The sequence below is a fragment of the Cotesia typhae genome, unplaced genomic scaffold (assembly GCF_013202065.1).
Source record: "Cotesia typhae breed Kobodo isofemale line unplaced genomic scaffold, CoteBio_Ctyphae contig_27, whole genome shotgun sequence".
Classification (NCBI taxonomy): domain Eukaryota; kingdom Metazoa; phylum Arthropoda; class Insecta; order Hymenoptera; family Braconidae; genus Cotesia; species Cotesia typhae.
The window spans coordinates 2,436,870-2,454,600 of NW_027423733.1; the positions used below are offsets into that span (position 1 = coordinate 2,436,870).

General features: G+C 36.0%; 3 protein-coding genes across 3 annotated transcripts in view; all 3 read right to left on the reverse strand.

The window, feature by feature from the left end:
* LOC141525800 (aminopeptidase N-like) overlaps window positions 1-17,731 on the reverse strand; it is a 63,700-nt gene that overhangs the window by 36,803 nt on the left and 9,166 nt on the right. The gene's annotated exons all lie outside the window — the stretch shown is intronic.
* On the reverse strand, window positions 13,532-14,977 carry LOC141525802 (uncharacterized). The gene is made up of 2 exons (XM_074240438.1): window positions 14,808-14,977; window positions 13,532-14,729 (listed from the first exon to the last, which is right to left on the reverse strand). The coding sequence occupies exons 1-2, from the start codon at window positions 14,857-14,859 to the stop codon at window positions 14,110-14,112; spliced, it is 672 nt and encodes a 223-aa protein (XP_074096539.1). The 5' UTR covers window positions 14,860-14,977; the 3' UTR covers window positions 13,532-14,109.
* On the reverse strand, window positions 15,162-16,039 carry LOC141525804 (uncharacterized). The gene is made up of 3 exons (XM_074240441.1): window positions 15,809-16,039; window positions 15,552-15,632; window positions 15,162-15,479 (listed from the first exon to the last, which is right to left on the reverse strand). Exons 1-3 carry the CDS (start codon window positions 15,895-15,897, stop codon window positions 15,317-15,319), a joined length of 333 nt encoding a protein of 110 aa, XP_074096542.1. The 5' UTR covers window positions 15,898-16,039; the 3' UTR covers window positions 15,162-15,316.

Sequence of the window (17,731 nt, forward strand, 5' to 3'; positions counted from 1 at the left end):
TGTGTACTGTATGCCAAGGGATGCTGGTCTTAGGAATAGGATGAAGCTCTGCTTGTACTTTGCCTGAGCTCGACTTGGAAACTCTGCAAGTATAACAGTTATCAATGAATTTACGAACATATTTCGTAATTCCTTCAAACCAGTAATACTCGCAAACCTTGTCAAGTGTTTTCTCCCATCCTAAGTGCATAATTGACTCATGTACATGATTTATTACCGACCACCTAAAAGCACGTGGAACAATAGGTAAACATAATGTTTTACCTCGCCTTTGGATTTTTCGGTGGAGTAACCCTGACCGTACTTCATAAGTTTTAGCAAGATCGGACGAAATCTCATCATTTTCTAAATCAATTACTATCTTACTAATTTCTGGGTCACGCCGTTGCTCAACAAGAAGCCAATCATCGGAAATTTCCGTCAAATTTATCCGTTTCTGTAAAATTTTATTTGAATTACTACGCAATTGTTCTGTAACAGGATTACGCGAAAAGAAATCAGCGTGAGCCATTCTTTTACCTTCTCTATACACAATATCAAATTTAAAAGTCTTTAAGAAAGCCCACCAACGGTGAACCCTTGGTGTTAGGTTAACCTTTTTCTGAGAGGCTTTTAACGAATTACAATCCGTAATTACTACGAACGGTCGACCATGCAAATAATGACGGAAACATTTTACTGCGTTAAATACAGCTAGAGTCTCTAATTCGTATGAATGATATCGTGACTCAGCTGAACTTGTAGCTTTGCTATAATACTCGACAACTCTATTTGAACCATTAAATTTTTGCATTAATATAGCCCCATAGCCTTCAGAGCTAGCGTCTGTGTGCAACTCTATAGGAAAATTCGGATTGAAAATCATTAGTACAGGCTCATTAGTCAATACAGAGATTATTTTCTGACGGATATTTTCATGTACCTCAGTCCATTCAATATTTTTTTTTGTTACCTGAGGTCAAACGGTATAAGGGTTTCATTACCTGTGAGAACTTTGGAATAAATTTACGAAAATAAGAAGAGAGACCGATGAATTGTCTAAACTGAGTTACGGTTCTCGGTGCAGGTAAGACAGTTAAGGCTTCGATTTTACGTGAGCTGGGACGGACTTTCCCAGCAGAAATTTCATAGCCCAGGTATTGTACTTGAGTTTTGAGAAACGAGCATTTCGATAAATTAAAAGAGAATCCGGATTTAATGAGAATACTGACTACTTTTTGAAGTCTGTCTAAAGCTTCTTCAATAGTTGAAGCTATAATCATAATATCATCCATATACACAATAACGAATGTACATGCAAGTTCTCCTAAAGCTTTTATAACAGCACGTTGAAAGACAGAGGGTGCGTTCTTTAGCCCGAATGGCATGGTCAAATATTTATATTGCCCATCAGGCGTTACAAACGCTGTCCGTTCAATTGATTCTGTCTCAACAGGGATTTGATGAAATCCACTGGCCATATCTAAACATGTGAAAAACTTTGCACCAGCGAGTCGCGCTATTTGGTCGGCTATGAGGGGTAAGGGAAATTTATCATCTATCGTATTAGAATTCAGTTCCCGATAATCAACGCACAAACGATCAGAACCATCTTTCTTTTAACTAATAATATAGGACTTGCAAACGGAGAGCAACTCGGACGAATAACATTAGCCTTCAATAGTTCATCTACTCTATCCCGTACTACGTGCCTTTCCTCGGCACTAAGACGATACGGTCGCCTTTGTACAGTTACATTAGGGTCAACTAAACGTATTATAAGCTCCCCTGTATTAACACGAGTACTTGGAAACCCCTGAATAAATGAATCGGTATATTCTTTTAAAATAGAAATGAGTTTCTCTTTATCATCTCCAATTACGTCAGTATCAATATCATTAAAATGTATTTTACTAATAGATTCGAGTTTATTACATGCATTAATCAGTTTACTTTTAGATAAGCTAAAATTATTTGAAGTTATATTTACATCAAATCCTTGCCCAAGAATTTCACGACCAATTAATATGTCACATTTTAAATAATCATCCGCAATAACATGAAAAAGTATCTCTAACGTATGGCTATTAATAGCTATTTCAGATAAAATTTGTATCGTACAGTTCACGCTAACATTTCCAATACCCTTAAGAATTATTAATTTATTTTCCCTCTTTCCCGCGATCCTAGTCGCAATACTTTCTTTAACCAATGAGCATTCCGCTCCTGAATCGAACCAAAATGAAAACGACTCACCACGATGTATTAAGGAACCTGACGGAGCTGCCACTGTGCAGAAATCGACTCGTCGCTCTCTAAATTCCTTGCTTCCTTGATCCTTCATGCTGCTGGCCGTAGATTGACATTTGGAAGGGATATATCCAGTTCTCCCACACTTATAGCAGGTAACAGGCTTGTTGTGCATTGGAATATGTCTAACAGCTACCTGATTGTTTGGTGATGACTCCGGTTTCCTCTGATTTGCCGTTGAGAGACAATTTGTACTCTTGTGCCCCATTTTCCCACATGAATGACACTTAATAGGCACAGCCGACTTAAATTTCTTGAAATCAGAAGACGATCGCTCATCTTGCGACGATGTAGGTCTCTTGCGCGTGTAAGAAAAAGCCTTTAACTCTTTCTGTAGTTGAATACGGGTCTTGACGTCTGTGGTGAACGCCAAACGTTGAAGACGACTATCAAACTGAGAGTTATGCGCAAGAACAACTGATACTGCAATTTCTTCCGCAGTTAAATTTCCATTTTGACATGAGTGACGCCAGGAGACGACTCGAGTAAGATGCTAAGCACTCACCGTCGTTTGGACGACTATTTTGCAGATTAATTAAAGTTGCTGCTGATGTCTCCACTCCGGCAAACCTTGTAATGAAAAGATCTTTGAAATCAGTCCAGGTTATCCCAGGGTAACACACTTGAGATAACCAAGTAGACGCAGATCCTTGAAGAGCTTCACTTAGTGCAATAACTAACGAACTACCTTCTAGAGGACGTTCCACTAAACACATATCCACTGTCGCGCACCAAGCACACGAATCCGCGTTTGAATTTTCTGGGTTAAATTTCGGTAGTGAAATACTACGACTCGGTGACACTGGTTTTGTCATAGACTTTATTAACTCTACAAGACTTTGGTTTTGCATTTCCAAAAGCAGTTTAAATTGCTCAGAAGAAAATGCAGCAGATGATCCTGATCCCACTTCTGATGTCGGAGGAAGAGTGGTTCGGGCATCGTTAGGGTCCTTTGGATCATTATCAGCCATCTTTATTTATTTTTACAATAATCAAATATAATAAAGACTTTGATTTAAAATATAACGTACACTAACTCGTACAAATAATAAATTTAATTACAAATATTCTACTGCGATTGATATAACAGTTAAAGACGTTTTGGGAATAAGACCGAGAACGAATCCGGGGTCAGCAGGATGTATGCGATCCTTACTTGATCAATGCTCAACGAGAACTACCCTCCCAAGTACCCTAAGTACTTATTCACTCAAAAATTATTTCGACAGCCCTCATTGTCTGCCGATATTTCTAACTATATACTTTTTACTTCTATCCTGTGACCTCGGCTACGTTTGGTGACCATTGTCACTCCGGACTTAAGCCCATCGTTATAACCATAAAAAATATAACTAGCTTAAATCATAAATAATATCTAAATATTCTATGCTTTACGATTTTGCTTAAAATTAACAGACAAACTAAAATATTGGGAATTTCCAATCTCTGGGAAAACCCAGCTCGATATTATCTCCGACATATATATATATATATATATATATATATATATATATATATATATATATATATATATATATATATATATATATATATATATAGATATATCAAAAATTCATGTGTGTACTCAAATGAAAGCTCTGCATGAGTGTAACACTGGAATGAGCTGACATCTTTAAAAATATCAATAATTAAGAAATGACCTCGTATCTTGTAAACTATTGACATTTTTAAAGATATAAGCTCATCTCGATGTTACACTTATCAAGAGCTTTCATTTGAGTACGCACATGCATTTTTGATTTATTTTTCATATAAACATATATATAAATATATGAAAAATTGATGTGGGTACTTAAATGAAAGGTCGTGATGAGTGTAACATCGGAATGAGCTTAGATCTTAAAAAATGTCAATAGTTCACAAGATACAAGGTAATTTCTCAATTATTGATATTTTTAAAGATGCGAGCTCATTCCATATATATATATATATATATATATATATATATATATATATATATATACACTAGTCACAAAAATTAAGGGATATAAAAAAAATTCCAAATTTTTTGGTGATTTTCAGCGAGCTGTAACTCCGAGGAAAATGATCGCACAGAAAAAAAAAAAAAGCAAATTGTAGCTCCAAGTGTCTAGTTTTTAGATATGACCATGAAAATTTTTTGTCATCGTCAGGTCTGGAGAAATCCTAAGAAAACTACTGAAAAAAAATTTTTCGAAATTTTTTTTCGTCTTAAAAAAGGTCTACGGGCTTCAAAAAAATTTTTTCGATTGTTTCGTTTAAAAGCTCTTTTAGTAAATTTAATACCCTTTAATTTGACGTAATCAAAAAGCCTGTACGATAATTTGCCGCGGAGTTATCGTCAATCAAAGCAAAAAAGGTTTTTTTGACTTTGGAAATCAATAACTCTGGAAATAATGACCGTATAGGAAATCGAAGGAGGGTTTTGAAAACTACACAATATTCTCTATAAGAAAACGTAAACCGCTTTTGAAGAAAAAATTTTTTTTGAATTGAAAACTCGGACTGAAAAGAAGACAAAAATTCGCATAATTATGGATATTTGGATAACTTGGTATAACTTTGGATAAAATGGATGAACGAAGGATATCGTTGGTAATTTTTTAACTTCAAAGTGTCCCCTAAAATCTCTAAGAATTTCAAAGCGCTGCGATTTTTTGTTCATAGTGCCCAGAAGCTTCAAATTCTGTGTTTTCGCAAAAATCACCATTATGAGCAATTTTGTGATTTTTATTCATTTTTCCATTGAAAAAAATTTTTTTCAAAATTCTTTATTTTTTCGATCAAAGAGATTGATTTTTCAAGAAATTTGAAAAAAAAATTTCAATTTTTTCGAAAATTTTTTCGAAATTTTCTCAATTTTTTCGACTGTTGTTTTACCGCCGGCATTAGCGTTACCCAAAGCGTACCACGTGGAGGTTGCTCGGTCGGATTTATGCTTCGCACACACACACACACACACACGTGTGTGTGTGTGTGTGTCTTTGTCTGCGTGTTTGTCTGTTTGCAGCTGCCGAATGACCTCTGTACGCACGGCAGTAACTGCTCAGTACCGTGTATTGCCACCTCTGTTCCGAATCACAGCTCGTAAACGCTCTTGCATGTTGATGCATCGTCGAATATCACGTTGCGAAATTCCTTGCCAACAACGTAACAACGCTTGAGTCAACTGATGAAGATTGTGCAGTTGCATGAGGATAGTCTCGCCGCAATCGACGCCCAAGCATGTCCCAAACATGCTCAATTGGGTTCAAATCAGGACTCATCGCTGGATGATTAAGCGTTGTTACGTTGTTGGCGCGGAGAAAAGTTCGCGTACGAACTGCAGTGTGAGGACGAGCATTATCCTGCATCAAAATGAACCGTCTTGCCCCCATGCGTGTGCGCATAGGCAGGACGTGTGGCTCCAGAATTTCGTCGACGTACCTATCGGCAGTCAACGTCCCTCGAACGATGACCAACGGGGTTCTGGTATTGAAGGACACGCCTGCCCACACCATGACTGATCCACCATTGAAAGCTGTAACTGGTCTCGTAAAACCATCCCGATCTCGTTCTCCACGACGGCGCCAAACGAGAGATCGTCTATCACTGCCATGAAGACAAAATCGAGATTCGTCAGTCCATAATACACTGGTCCACTGTCTACGACCTCAATGGTGATGATCATGAGCATAGGCCAATCGGGCTCGGCGATGTCGTGGAGTGAGCATAGGCACGCGATTTGCGCGTCTAGCGCGTAGTCCTTGCTCTCGAAAGCGATTTCGAACCGTCGATGCCGATATGTGTTGTTGGGGAGGACGTTGTCGACGATTGCGACATTGATGAGCGATCGTGTGGGCATGCGCAGTAGGGTTTCGACGAGCTTCTCGAATGATAGCTCGATCATCACGCTCGGTAGTGATTCGTAGTCTACCTTGACCCGGACGACTATCGTAACTTTGAGTCGCGTTAAATCGGGCATAGGCCCGACTGATAACGGACTGGCTCACTCCCATAGAAGCTGCTACTTCCACCTGACTGTAGCCCTCTTGAAGGAGGGTAACAATGCGAGCCACATCTGTGGCAGCTAAATGTCGACGAGGCATATCAAAAGGTGCTTATCAAAGAAAAGCTTACATAAAATTCACGTAAGGAATTTAGGCTAAAAAGAAAACGTAAAATTCAAGTTTTGTGTGAGGAAAAGCCGAACTCCGCGGGGGTATATCAATTTGTTTTTATTGAATTTTTAAAATGAGATTTAAAACTAAGGCAGTTGTAGCGGACAGAAAAAATTGAGTTAATTTTTTTTGACAATAGTGAAGCATTCTGAAGACGATAAAAAAAAAAAAATTTTAAAAAAAAATTTTTGATAAAAAAATTTTCGAAAAAAATTGAAATTTTTTTTTTTTTTTTTTTTTCAAATTTCTTGAAAAATCAATCTCTTTGATCGAAAAAATAAAGAATTTTGAAAAAAAAAATTTTTTTCAATGGAAAAATGAATAAAAATCACAAAATTGCTCATAATGGTGATTTTTGCGAAAACACAGAATTTGAAGCTTCTGGGCACTATGAACAAAAAATCGCTGCGCTTTGAATTTCTTATGGATTTTTGGGGACACTTTGAAGATAATAAATTACCAACGATATCTTTCGTTCATCCATTTTATCCAAAGTTATACCAAGTTATCCAAATATCCTTAATTATGCGAATTTTTGTCTTTTTTTCAGTCCGAGTTTTCAATTCAAAAAAAATTTTTTCTTCAAAAGCGGTTTACGTTTTCTTATAGAGAATATTGTGTAGTTTTCAAAACCCTCCTTCGATTTCCTATACGGTCATTATTTCCAGAGTTATTGATTTCCAAAGTCAAAAAAAACTTTTTTGCTTTGATTGACGATAACTCCGCGGCAAATTATCGTACAGGCTTTTTGATGACGTCAAATTAAAGGGTATTAAATTTACTAAAAGAGCTTTTAAACGAAACAATCGAAAAAATTTTTTTGAAGCCCGTAGACCTTTTTTAAGACGAAAAAAAATTTCGAAAAATTTTTTTTCAGTAGTTTTCTTAGGATTTCTCCAGACTTGACGATGACAAAAAATTTTCATGGTCATATCTAAAAACTAGACACTTGGAGCTACAATTTGCTTTTTTTTTTTTTTCTGTGCGATCATTTTCCCCGGAGTTACAGCTCGCTGAAAATCACCAAAAAATTTGGAATTTTTTTTATATCCCTTAATTTTTGTGACTAGTGTATATATATATATATATGAAAAATTGATGTGGGCACTCAAATGAAACGTCTCAATGAGTGTTACATCGAAATGAGCTTATATCTTCAAAAATGTCAATACAGTCGACTCTGTCTAAAGGTTCTCTGTCTATAGGTTCCCGCTGTCTAAAGGTTCCACGGATACGCTCGCTAAAGGTTCCAGGATATCCCCCTACGCTTGACTACTACAACCAATCAGAGTTAATAATTTAAGCGCGCGTTTTAAATGCCCATAAAGACTAATGATTTCTATTGCTCACCCATTACGCGCAATGTTCAGAGAGGGGAGGGAACCTTTAGACAATGGTCCTGTCCCGACGTGGAACCTTTAGACAGAGTCGACTGTAGATTATGAGATACAAGGTCATTTCTTGATTATTTATGATCATGGAAACTATTCCTATAATTTATGGGAATGATTTTCACAGTATGTATAGCTTTAAATCTAATATATTATAGCAATCTTTGATAATTCTACCCAAGTGATCCCAACTGAAAAAAACATCAATATTTTATCTGAAAAGGGAAAAGGAATCTCTTCTGGACGTTTAAGGAAAAAATATATTTTTTTTCCATTAAATGAGGTTTCCTTTGGCTTTCCGTTTTTTAAAAATAAAAACGGGTACTTTGATAATTCTACCCGAGTGATCCCAACTGAAAAAAACATCAGTATTTTATCTGAAAAGGGAAAAGGAATCGCTTCTGGACGTTTAAGGAAGAAATATATTTTTTTTCCATTAAATGAGGTTTCCTTTGGCTTCCCGTTTTTTAAAAATAAAAACGAGTACTTTGATAATTGTACCCGAGTGATCGCAACTGAAAAAAACATCAGTATTTTATCTGAAAAGGGAAAAGGAATCGCTTCTGGACGTTTAAGGAAAAAATATTTTTTTTTCCATTAAATGAGGTTTCCTTTCGTTTCCCGTTTCTAAAAAAAAAAAACGGGTACTTTCATTATTCTAGCAGAGTATGCCTTGGAGAAAAAAAAATAAGTAGTCACTCTTAAAAGGAAAAAGGAATCGCTGTTGGACGTTTAAGGAAGAAATACATTTATTTCCTATAAATTGAAGTGTCCTTCGGCCTCCCGTTTTTTGAAAATAATAACGGGTACTTTCATTACTCTACCCTAGTGATCTCTACTGAAAAAAAGTAGTATTCTCTCTCAAAATGTGAAAAGAATCGCTTTCCGACCTTTAAGGAAGAAATACATTTTATTCCATTAATTGAGGTTTCCTTTGGCTTTCCGTTTTTCAAAAATAAAAACGGGTACTCTGATTGTTCTACCTGAGTCATACTCGGAGATAAAATAAGTAACAATTATAGACCCTGACGGTCGCAGTCAAGTAACTTTTTGTTCTTTTGGGAAGGAAGAAATTTTTTTCCTTTAATTTATAAGGATTTCGTCTACCCGTTTTTATATATACAAAAACGGGCGCGTTCATTGTTTTACCCGCCATATCTTTGGAAAAAAACTATCTGATTTGACCCTTATGGATCGAGACTAGTTAATTTTTGACCTTCCGAAGTGTACTTAACTTTAATTCTCTTACACATAAGGTTTTTAGTTTCCCGTTTTAGTAATAATAAAAACGGGTACTTTCATAATTTTACTTGAGTGATACTTGGGGTAAAATTTAGTCGTATTGACCCTGACGATTCGTGACAATATTTTGTTGCTTTTAAAATTCCTTTTAAAATCTCATAGCTACACCTGTTGCGCCATCTCTTAGAATTATCTGATTCTATTCTTAAACTTTTCTTTTTGTCGATAAAGTAGAGAGCTTCTTTCGGTATTTTTATATTTCGGTAAATTTATATATGCCCCTTGGTTGTTGCCCGCCTGGCTGCTCTCCCCTCTCTCTGGACACTTGATTCGCTTGATGCTCCAGAGATGGCTCTGCCTGTCCAATTTTCCAATATCGACTTATTTTGATCTATTGACTGGAGCATTGGCTCGCTCAACAACCAGCTCGACAACTCCGCGCCTGCGCCACTCGTTCAGCCCCGTAGACTGACCAGTCCGTCGTTTGATCCTCGGGTCAGCTTTCCGTCGTAGGTGATTCTCTTGGGGTTATCCCACGTCGATGATGCTCGTCGATGATCCTCTTCTCGGGTAAAATGGCTGTCGTCTATAGTACCGAACAATACTCCTTATCTTAAAGCTAACTTATTATCTAACTTAAATTATAAACCGTAATTTAAATTTATTTCGCGCGCAGTTGAGCTTCGATCGGTTTTACCCGCGCGAGGGCGAGTCGGTCGCGGCGAATCCAACTAATGACCTTCCTCACAACTGGAAATTTTTTTTTTTTTTTATTTAAAATAAAATTAAAATTAAATAAGGAAACAACTTATTAACAGGTGACGCTAAAAGCGGCATGTTACAACACACGCACATCTCTTAACTGTATCATCTTCGAGGAGTTTTTCTCTAGCAATTGCTAGAGTTTTCTCCCATTGGGGAATAAATTAATCATAATTATTCACCCCAACACCGAGTCTTTTATTTTAAATAGATAGATCCTGAACCAATTCCTAAACAATCAACTACATATACACTACTGGAAAAAATTAAGGGATTAAAAAAAAATTCCAAATTTTTCGGTAGTTTTCAACAGGCCGTAACTTTGAGAGAAATGGTCGTACAGGAAATAAAAAAAAAGGAAATTGTAGCTCCAAGTGTCTAGTTTTTGGATTAGAACTTCAAATTTTTGTAGCCTCCGCGGTTTCTGAGTAATCGTAGAAAAACCAGCAACAAAAAAATTCTCAAAATTTTTTAGTTTTTTTTTTGGTCTACGGGCGTGGAAAAAGTTTTTTTAGCTTAACCACCATAAGGATCGGATACTTTGTTCATTTAGCTTTAATTTCTTTCTTTAAACACCCTGATACGTCCACTCCTCGCTGAGATATCGGTCTTCAAATGGAAAAGGATCTTTTTGTCTTTGATTATCGATATCTCAGCAACCAATGATCGCACAGAAAGTTAAAGGTGGGTTTCGAGAACTTGAATGAATTCCCCTTAACGACTGTCCATTGTTTTTTCGAAAAAAAATTTTTTCTTTCCGTCACATGAATTTGAAAATGCAACAAAAAAAGGGCTTTTAGTGGTTTTTGGAAAATCAAGCGCTGGATCGAAAATATTGAGGAAACCACTAATGTTAAGTGTGCCTTTTACAGTTCAATATGTCTCCACAAAAACCCTACAAAGAATCAAATTAATCCAGCCAGCCGTTTTTTTGTTTCACTTGATCGAATTTTTGAAAAAATTAAAGGATCACGTTTTTGCTCTGAAAAGCTCATAATTTTTAAAAATGAGAAAAAAATTGTTTTTTCGAGCTTTTTCCACATTTTCGTTCCAAAAAGTGCTTAAATTTTCAAAAAAAAAAAAATTCAAAAAAAAATTTTCAAAAAAAAAAAAAATTTTTTCGAAAAAAAAATTTAAAAAAAAAATTTTTTTGGAAAAATTTTTTTTTTAACAAGTTAAGGAAACTCAAAAACCATCGCCCAATGATTTTTATCACCTTTCCACCGCTGCATTCCTTGATTCTACTGATCTCCTTTTAATTAAATTAATAAAAAAAGTTAATACCCCCAATCGAATTTCGATTTTTTCATACGCTTTTCGGAGTTTTTTTTTCTTTTCTTTTTGTGAATCCTTAGCAAATCGCTTCATTCAACAGTTTTTTCAAAACTAATCCCTCTGCGCTAAAAAAATTTTTTTAATTTTTTGGTCAAAATTGAAAATTTCTGACTTTTGATTCTTAATCATGGTTAGACGACATTTATCGGAGGTGGAAGTCGCTCGGTTAGTGACTCTTATCGACGAAGGTTACACTCAACATGCAGTTGCTATCCGGATGGGTGTAAGTCAATCTGTCGTATCTCGAGCTTATACCAGATACCAAGAAACGAATCAATATCATCGTCGCCCTGGACAAGGTCGCCATCGAGTCACTAATGCCCGCGATGATCGAACAATTGTTAGAGAAGTTCGACGACAACCTTTCGTCAATGCGAATATTGTCGCTCGAAACTTCCCCAATCGCAGACAACAGCAACAACAACAGCAACAGCGACGACGGCATCAAGTGCGAAACATTTGCTCTCGAACAATCATCAACCGTCTTCGTGAAACTGGATTACACGTACGACATCCTAATCGTGTACCCCTGTTGACAGCAAGACATCGTCGAGCTCGTTTAGCGTATGCTTACGATCATCGAAATTGGAACTTGAGGGAATGGACAAATGTTTTATTCACTGATGAGTCTCGTTTTAATCTGTATGGCAACGATCGACGTCCTCTCGTTTGGCGCCGTCGTGGAGAACGTTTTCACCAGAACTTTGTCCGTCCAGTCGTTGCCTACGGCGGTGGATCAGTTATGGTGTGGGGCGGCGTTTCACGAAATTGGAGAACACCTTTGGTAATTGTACGCGAAAATTTGACAGCTAGACGTTACATCTCACAGCCAACATTACCCGGCGCTTCTTTGAGCGGCATGACATCACATTGTTGCGACACCCAGCAATGAGTCCAGATCTCAACCCCATAGAGCACGTTTGGGACATAATGGGCCGTCGGTTGCGCAGAGAGTATCCAAATTTGCAGAACTTAGCTGCTTTGGAGCGCGCGCTTCAGCACATTTGGAATACCATTCCGCAGCGTCAAATTACCGTCTGCATAAACATGGCTGAACGTTTGAGAGCCGTTATTGAAAACAGGGGTGGTAATACCCGGTATTGAACCAACAAAAACCTTCAGAGAATGAGTTTGGAGTCATTAAATACGGTGGAACTGACGAGCCACCGGGTTTGAATTTTTTTTTTTTTCAATTTAAGCACTTTCTGGAACGAAAATGTGGAAAAAGCTCGAAAAAACAATTTTTTTCTCATTTTTAAAAATTATGAGCTTTTCAGAGCAAAAACGTGATCCGTTAATTTTTTCAAAAATTCGATCAAGTGAAACAAAAAAACGGCTGGCTGGATTAATTTGATTCTTTGTAGGGTTTTTGTGGACATATTGAACTGTAAAAGGCACACTTAACATTAGTGGTTTCCTCAATATTTTCGATCCAGCGCTTGATTTTCCAAAAAACCACTAAAAGCCCTTTTTTGTTGCATTTTCAAATTCATGTGACGGAAAGAAAAAAATTTTTTTGAAAAACCAATGGACAGTCGTTAAGGGAATTCATTCAAGTTCTTGAAACCCACCTTTAACTTTCTGTGCGATCATTGGTTGCTGAGATATCGATAATCAAAGACAAAAAGATCCTTTTCCATTTGAAGACCGATATCTCAGCGAGGAGTGGACGTATCAGGGTGTTTAAAGAAAGAAATTAAAGCTAAATGAACAAAGTATCCGATCCTTATGGTGGTTAAGCTAAAAACTTTTTCCACGCCCGTAGACCAAAAAAAAAAACTAAAAAAATTTTGAGAATTTTTTTGTTGCTGGTTTTTCTACGATTACTCAGAAACCGCGGAGGCTACAAAAATTTGAAGTTCTAATCCAAAAACTAGATACTTGAAGCTACAATTTCCTTTTTTTTTATTTCCTGTACGACCATTTCTCTCAAAGTTACGGCCTGTTGAAAACTACCGAAAAATTTGGAATTTTTTTTTGATCCCTTAATTTTTTCCAGTAGTGTAGAAGAATTACGGAAATTCTCCTTATTGGGGAGTTTGCGACAAAACAATGGATAATATTGGTGTCTGTAGATCTATTAAATAGATTACAGCTGTCAATTCTACAATTATTTTCACGAGCTTCATAAAAATTACTCCTCTGCATTTGACGGATTACTGCAAAGTATTGAAACTCGCAAAGTTAATCATTTCGTTGACATTCGCACTTCAAATATTTAACAAAGCAAATTATTTTGCCAATTTTTTCCAATATTGTTATCAATATATTTTACTACAGACGTACATGTCTTCATTTCTCTTGTATATTCTTCTTGAACGTGTAATGTATTTTTTTTAACATTCGAAAAAATTTACACACATAAGCATTATTTATTGTTATCCTACAATCATTCAAAGCGTTTACAATCATGTTTGCAATTTCATTAATAGTTTTGTAGCAACCCACGCTGTATCCATCATCACATATTTTTTCCGTAATTTTTGATTGTTTTTTCTTATTGTTGCAACAATCTCGAACGTTTTCATTTTCAATTGCTTCTATGTACTTAACAATTTTAATTAAATTATTAAGACCATTGGCAACTTGTGATCCTATGTATCAAGTACCATGAATTTGAAGTAATCGCTGTCCATTGAAATCTTCATAGGCGTAACAATCATGAGCTCACAGCGGTTCCTGCAGTCGTACACAATTAGGCAAATGCAATAACAAATGAACATTTATAGATGAAAATCTTTTACTGTATAACTGCTCAAATTCTCAAACAAATTTATGTAATAAATCTTCAGCTACATTAATCATAATGTTCGTTATTCTATCAGCACTCAAATCATAGATGGCAGTAATTAACAGCAAACAATGATTAAAGTATTCATTTTCCATTATTCTTTCGAATACTGACATAAAAGAATAATAGAAAAAACTCTTCATTTCTGAGGCTTTCCAGTGAATTCGTTTGTTGATATTGGCATACGATGGATAAATTTAGGTGGTTTAATTACTTTCAGACGGTTATTTATTATGTCTGTACTTTCATATAAAGAAAATGGCTTATTTCTGTAGGTAACATTAAGCACTAAAGTCAGAATTTTTTTTATTACACCACCATGAACGGCGTGCATACGATCAATGCACATACCATTCATAAAATCTGGCATTAATTTTGATAGTGCTGTAGGCCCTCTGATTCCAAATTGAGGGTTATCGGGTGTAGCTTCTAAAGCCAGTCTTTCACATTCCTCAGAACTTTTTAGTCGCAGATTGTTAAAGTACGGGTATATTTGTAAATGTGATCTAGCATCGATTTGTAAAATTTCACCTTCAGTAAAACATACAGGACATCCATACTTTTCATTGAAATTAACAAAATTCAAACAGTCAGTCTTTGCTGGTAAATCACACACTTCCATCAACACTACAGCTTTAACAGTAACTTCATTTCCTGTAGGTAGAGTTATCTTGACATCTGTATATAATTTCTCAAAAATATCCCGATAAGCATAAAAAAATGCATTGAAGTGTGGTTTTTGTTCACCGTACCATAGTCCTAGGAGTAAAATATTATAGTTTTTTTTTCTTTCTTCAAATGGTAACTCATTTATAGTCAAATAAATAGGCCACGTACCAATTTTCGAAGATTTAAATACTGGAATACTATCGGTTTGATAAAAATCCATTATTTGTCCATACTGTGTATAATTTGCTGACGTAAATATCTGTTATGACATTATTAATTAATGGCCGTTCAAATTTTTTTTGTAGAGAGTAGAAAAAATTTTCTCGCGAAAACATTTCTTGCAGATTATTAATAAGAGGCATTTCAATAAAATATGAACTTTTGGTTTCGGGACACATTGGGCATAGCTCGATGACGTTATTCAGTTGTTTAGCACAGGATGGACAGTAAAAATGTTTTTTGATATCATCTTTATCCAAATTAAAGTACTGCTGGAATTTATACAAGCTGTTTTTAATCAAATCTCTACTAGGACAGTGCAAGTCTATGAGTGTGATTAAATCGGCCACACATGTCTGAGTTAAATGATGTTTTAAGCACAACGATAAAATGTCCAACATGCTTTCTCGTTTGCTAATTTCTGTTTCATAATACAACGGAATATTATCATCAGCGTTCTAATTAATTTGTCTCCTGTTATCTTGCTCATCGTCATTGTCAATTAATTCTTCATTTTCTATATCAGGAACTTCAAAAATATTCCGTACATTCAATAAATTTTCATCGTAAGCATTTATATCAAATCCAGAAAATTGATTTTGACCAAGCTTATCAATCATTCTAGAAATAAATTATCGTGAGTAAAAAAAATAACGTGAAACAGTTATCAAAAATTAAAATTTTTTCACTCACTCTTGGTATTCAGCGTCATTATTTTGCAAATATGTACCATGACTGTCCTGTATATCAGGTATCACTGGTGGGTTGTAAATGCTAAGCAATAATAAACAAAAATTTATTCAAAGATAAATCTGTACTCTGATAGAACATAATAATTTAAAGTTTTTGTCATTATACATGATAAAACAGATCAAAATATAGCTTAGATTAGAATTAAATAATATTTACAATGCAATAATATTAATACTAGAAATGTTATTAGTACTTACATTGGCTGTTCAAGAATTCCCTCGCGACCTTGAGTCCACGGTGTATACACCGTGTTAGTGAATCCAACGTGCTTACACCGTGTATACATGGTCTATACACCATAAATTTGTGGCATTCACACACGGTGTATAGCCGGTAGATACACAGTGCTTACACGGTGTGTATAGCGTGGACACACAGTGTATACACCGTGTATACACGGTGTCTGCACGGAGTCGATCAGCGGTGAAATCACGATGTATAGATGGCGTACACACCGTGTGTCCACGGTGTGCACACCGTATATTCACAGCACATACATGATGTATCCACGATCCATCTACGGTGTATACACAGTGTGTGTTAATAGTAAATATACGGTATATCCACCGTGCATACACGATGTGTACATGGTGTATACACTGTGATTACTTTTTATGGAATTATATATACTAGGACGGCGCAAAAAACCGACAATTTTTAACTTCCCGCTAAGAAAATTAAAAATTTTCAAAAATCGGGAAGTTATTGGTTTCACCCCATTTTTCGAAATTCGAGTTCTCATCGGATCTTGACGTTTTGAGGTCCTAGGAAGTTTCCCTGACTATTCCCGCGATGATGTCCGCGCGCGCGCGCGCGTGTGTGTGTGTGTGTGTGTGTGAGTGTGTGTGTAACCTTCTCATAACTTATGAACGGCTTAACTGATTCAATCTTAGTTGGTGCCATTCGAATAGGCTTGACCAAACTTAGATTTTCATAACAATTTATTCTGATTCTGACCGGTAGATTATAAAAGTTGTTAAAAAAAACTGCAAGAAGAATTTTCTTAAATGTGGTTTTTTTTAAATAACTTTTAAACGCCTCTACCGATCAACTCCAAAAATTTATCAGCTCTAAACAATGAAAAACTATGTCGAGTGGCTCCAAGAACATCAAAATCGGTTCATTGGTTCGAGAGATACCGGTGACGAAAAATTTGGGACCAAGCGTTTTTTTCACATAACTCGGACATTTCTTTTTAGATCGTTTTTGATCTAAAGGGTAATGAAATAATTAAAAGATCTATAAAAGCTTGAATAACCGTACACGGAGAGAAAATTATGGGAACTTTTCCTATACCATTATGGGAAATATTCTCATAATGATATAGTAATGGTTCCTATATCATTATGGGAAAAATTCCCATAATGATATAGGAAAAGTTCCTATATCATTATGGGAATATTTCCCATAATATTATGGGAATAGTTCCTATATCATTATGGGAACTATTCCCATAATGGTATAGGAAAGATTCCTAGAATATTATAGGAAAAAACATTTCTTTTTAATTTCTCTCATTTTTTTATGCACACAAATTATTGAATGTTTATTATTATTATTATTATTATTTTGCTATTAAATGCTCAGGGGGGTTATCCCCGGAGTCCGATTCTCCGAGGGCCCAGCCTGAGCTCCATCCGTTACTGCTGGACCACTCTGCACAACAAGGCGGTTAGTGATCACAGCAGGCCAAAGTCATTTCCCTCAAGAGACGGAGAGAACCAAGTATAACAGCCTTCTGCATCCTAACTGCCAAGAACTCAGCTTTTGATGAACAAGCTGGAACTTTGGCAAGTGAGGATACAAAAGACTGTTTCATCCCTCCTAGGACGCCAACAATCAGGACGACAAGCTTGACACGGTAACTTGGGTAAAGTTTGCCAATTTCAAACAGGAGATCCTGATATATTTGTCTTTTGTGCTCTTCTTTGGCTGAGATGTTGTATTCAGCCGGGGCCGAGAACTCGAGGACATAAATGTCACGGGTGGCCTTGTCGAAGAGCACAATATCAGGTTTGTTGTGATCTATCCGCCGGATGTTGCAAATGGCATGTTCCAATAAATTTTGCAACTGTCATTCTCAACAACCTGGGGAATATCTCCTGGCAGATAAGGCAGCA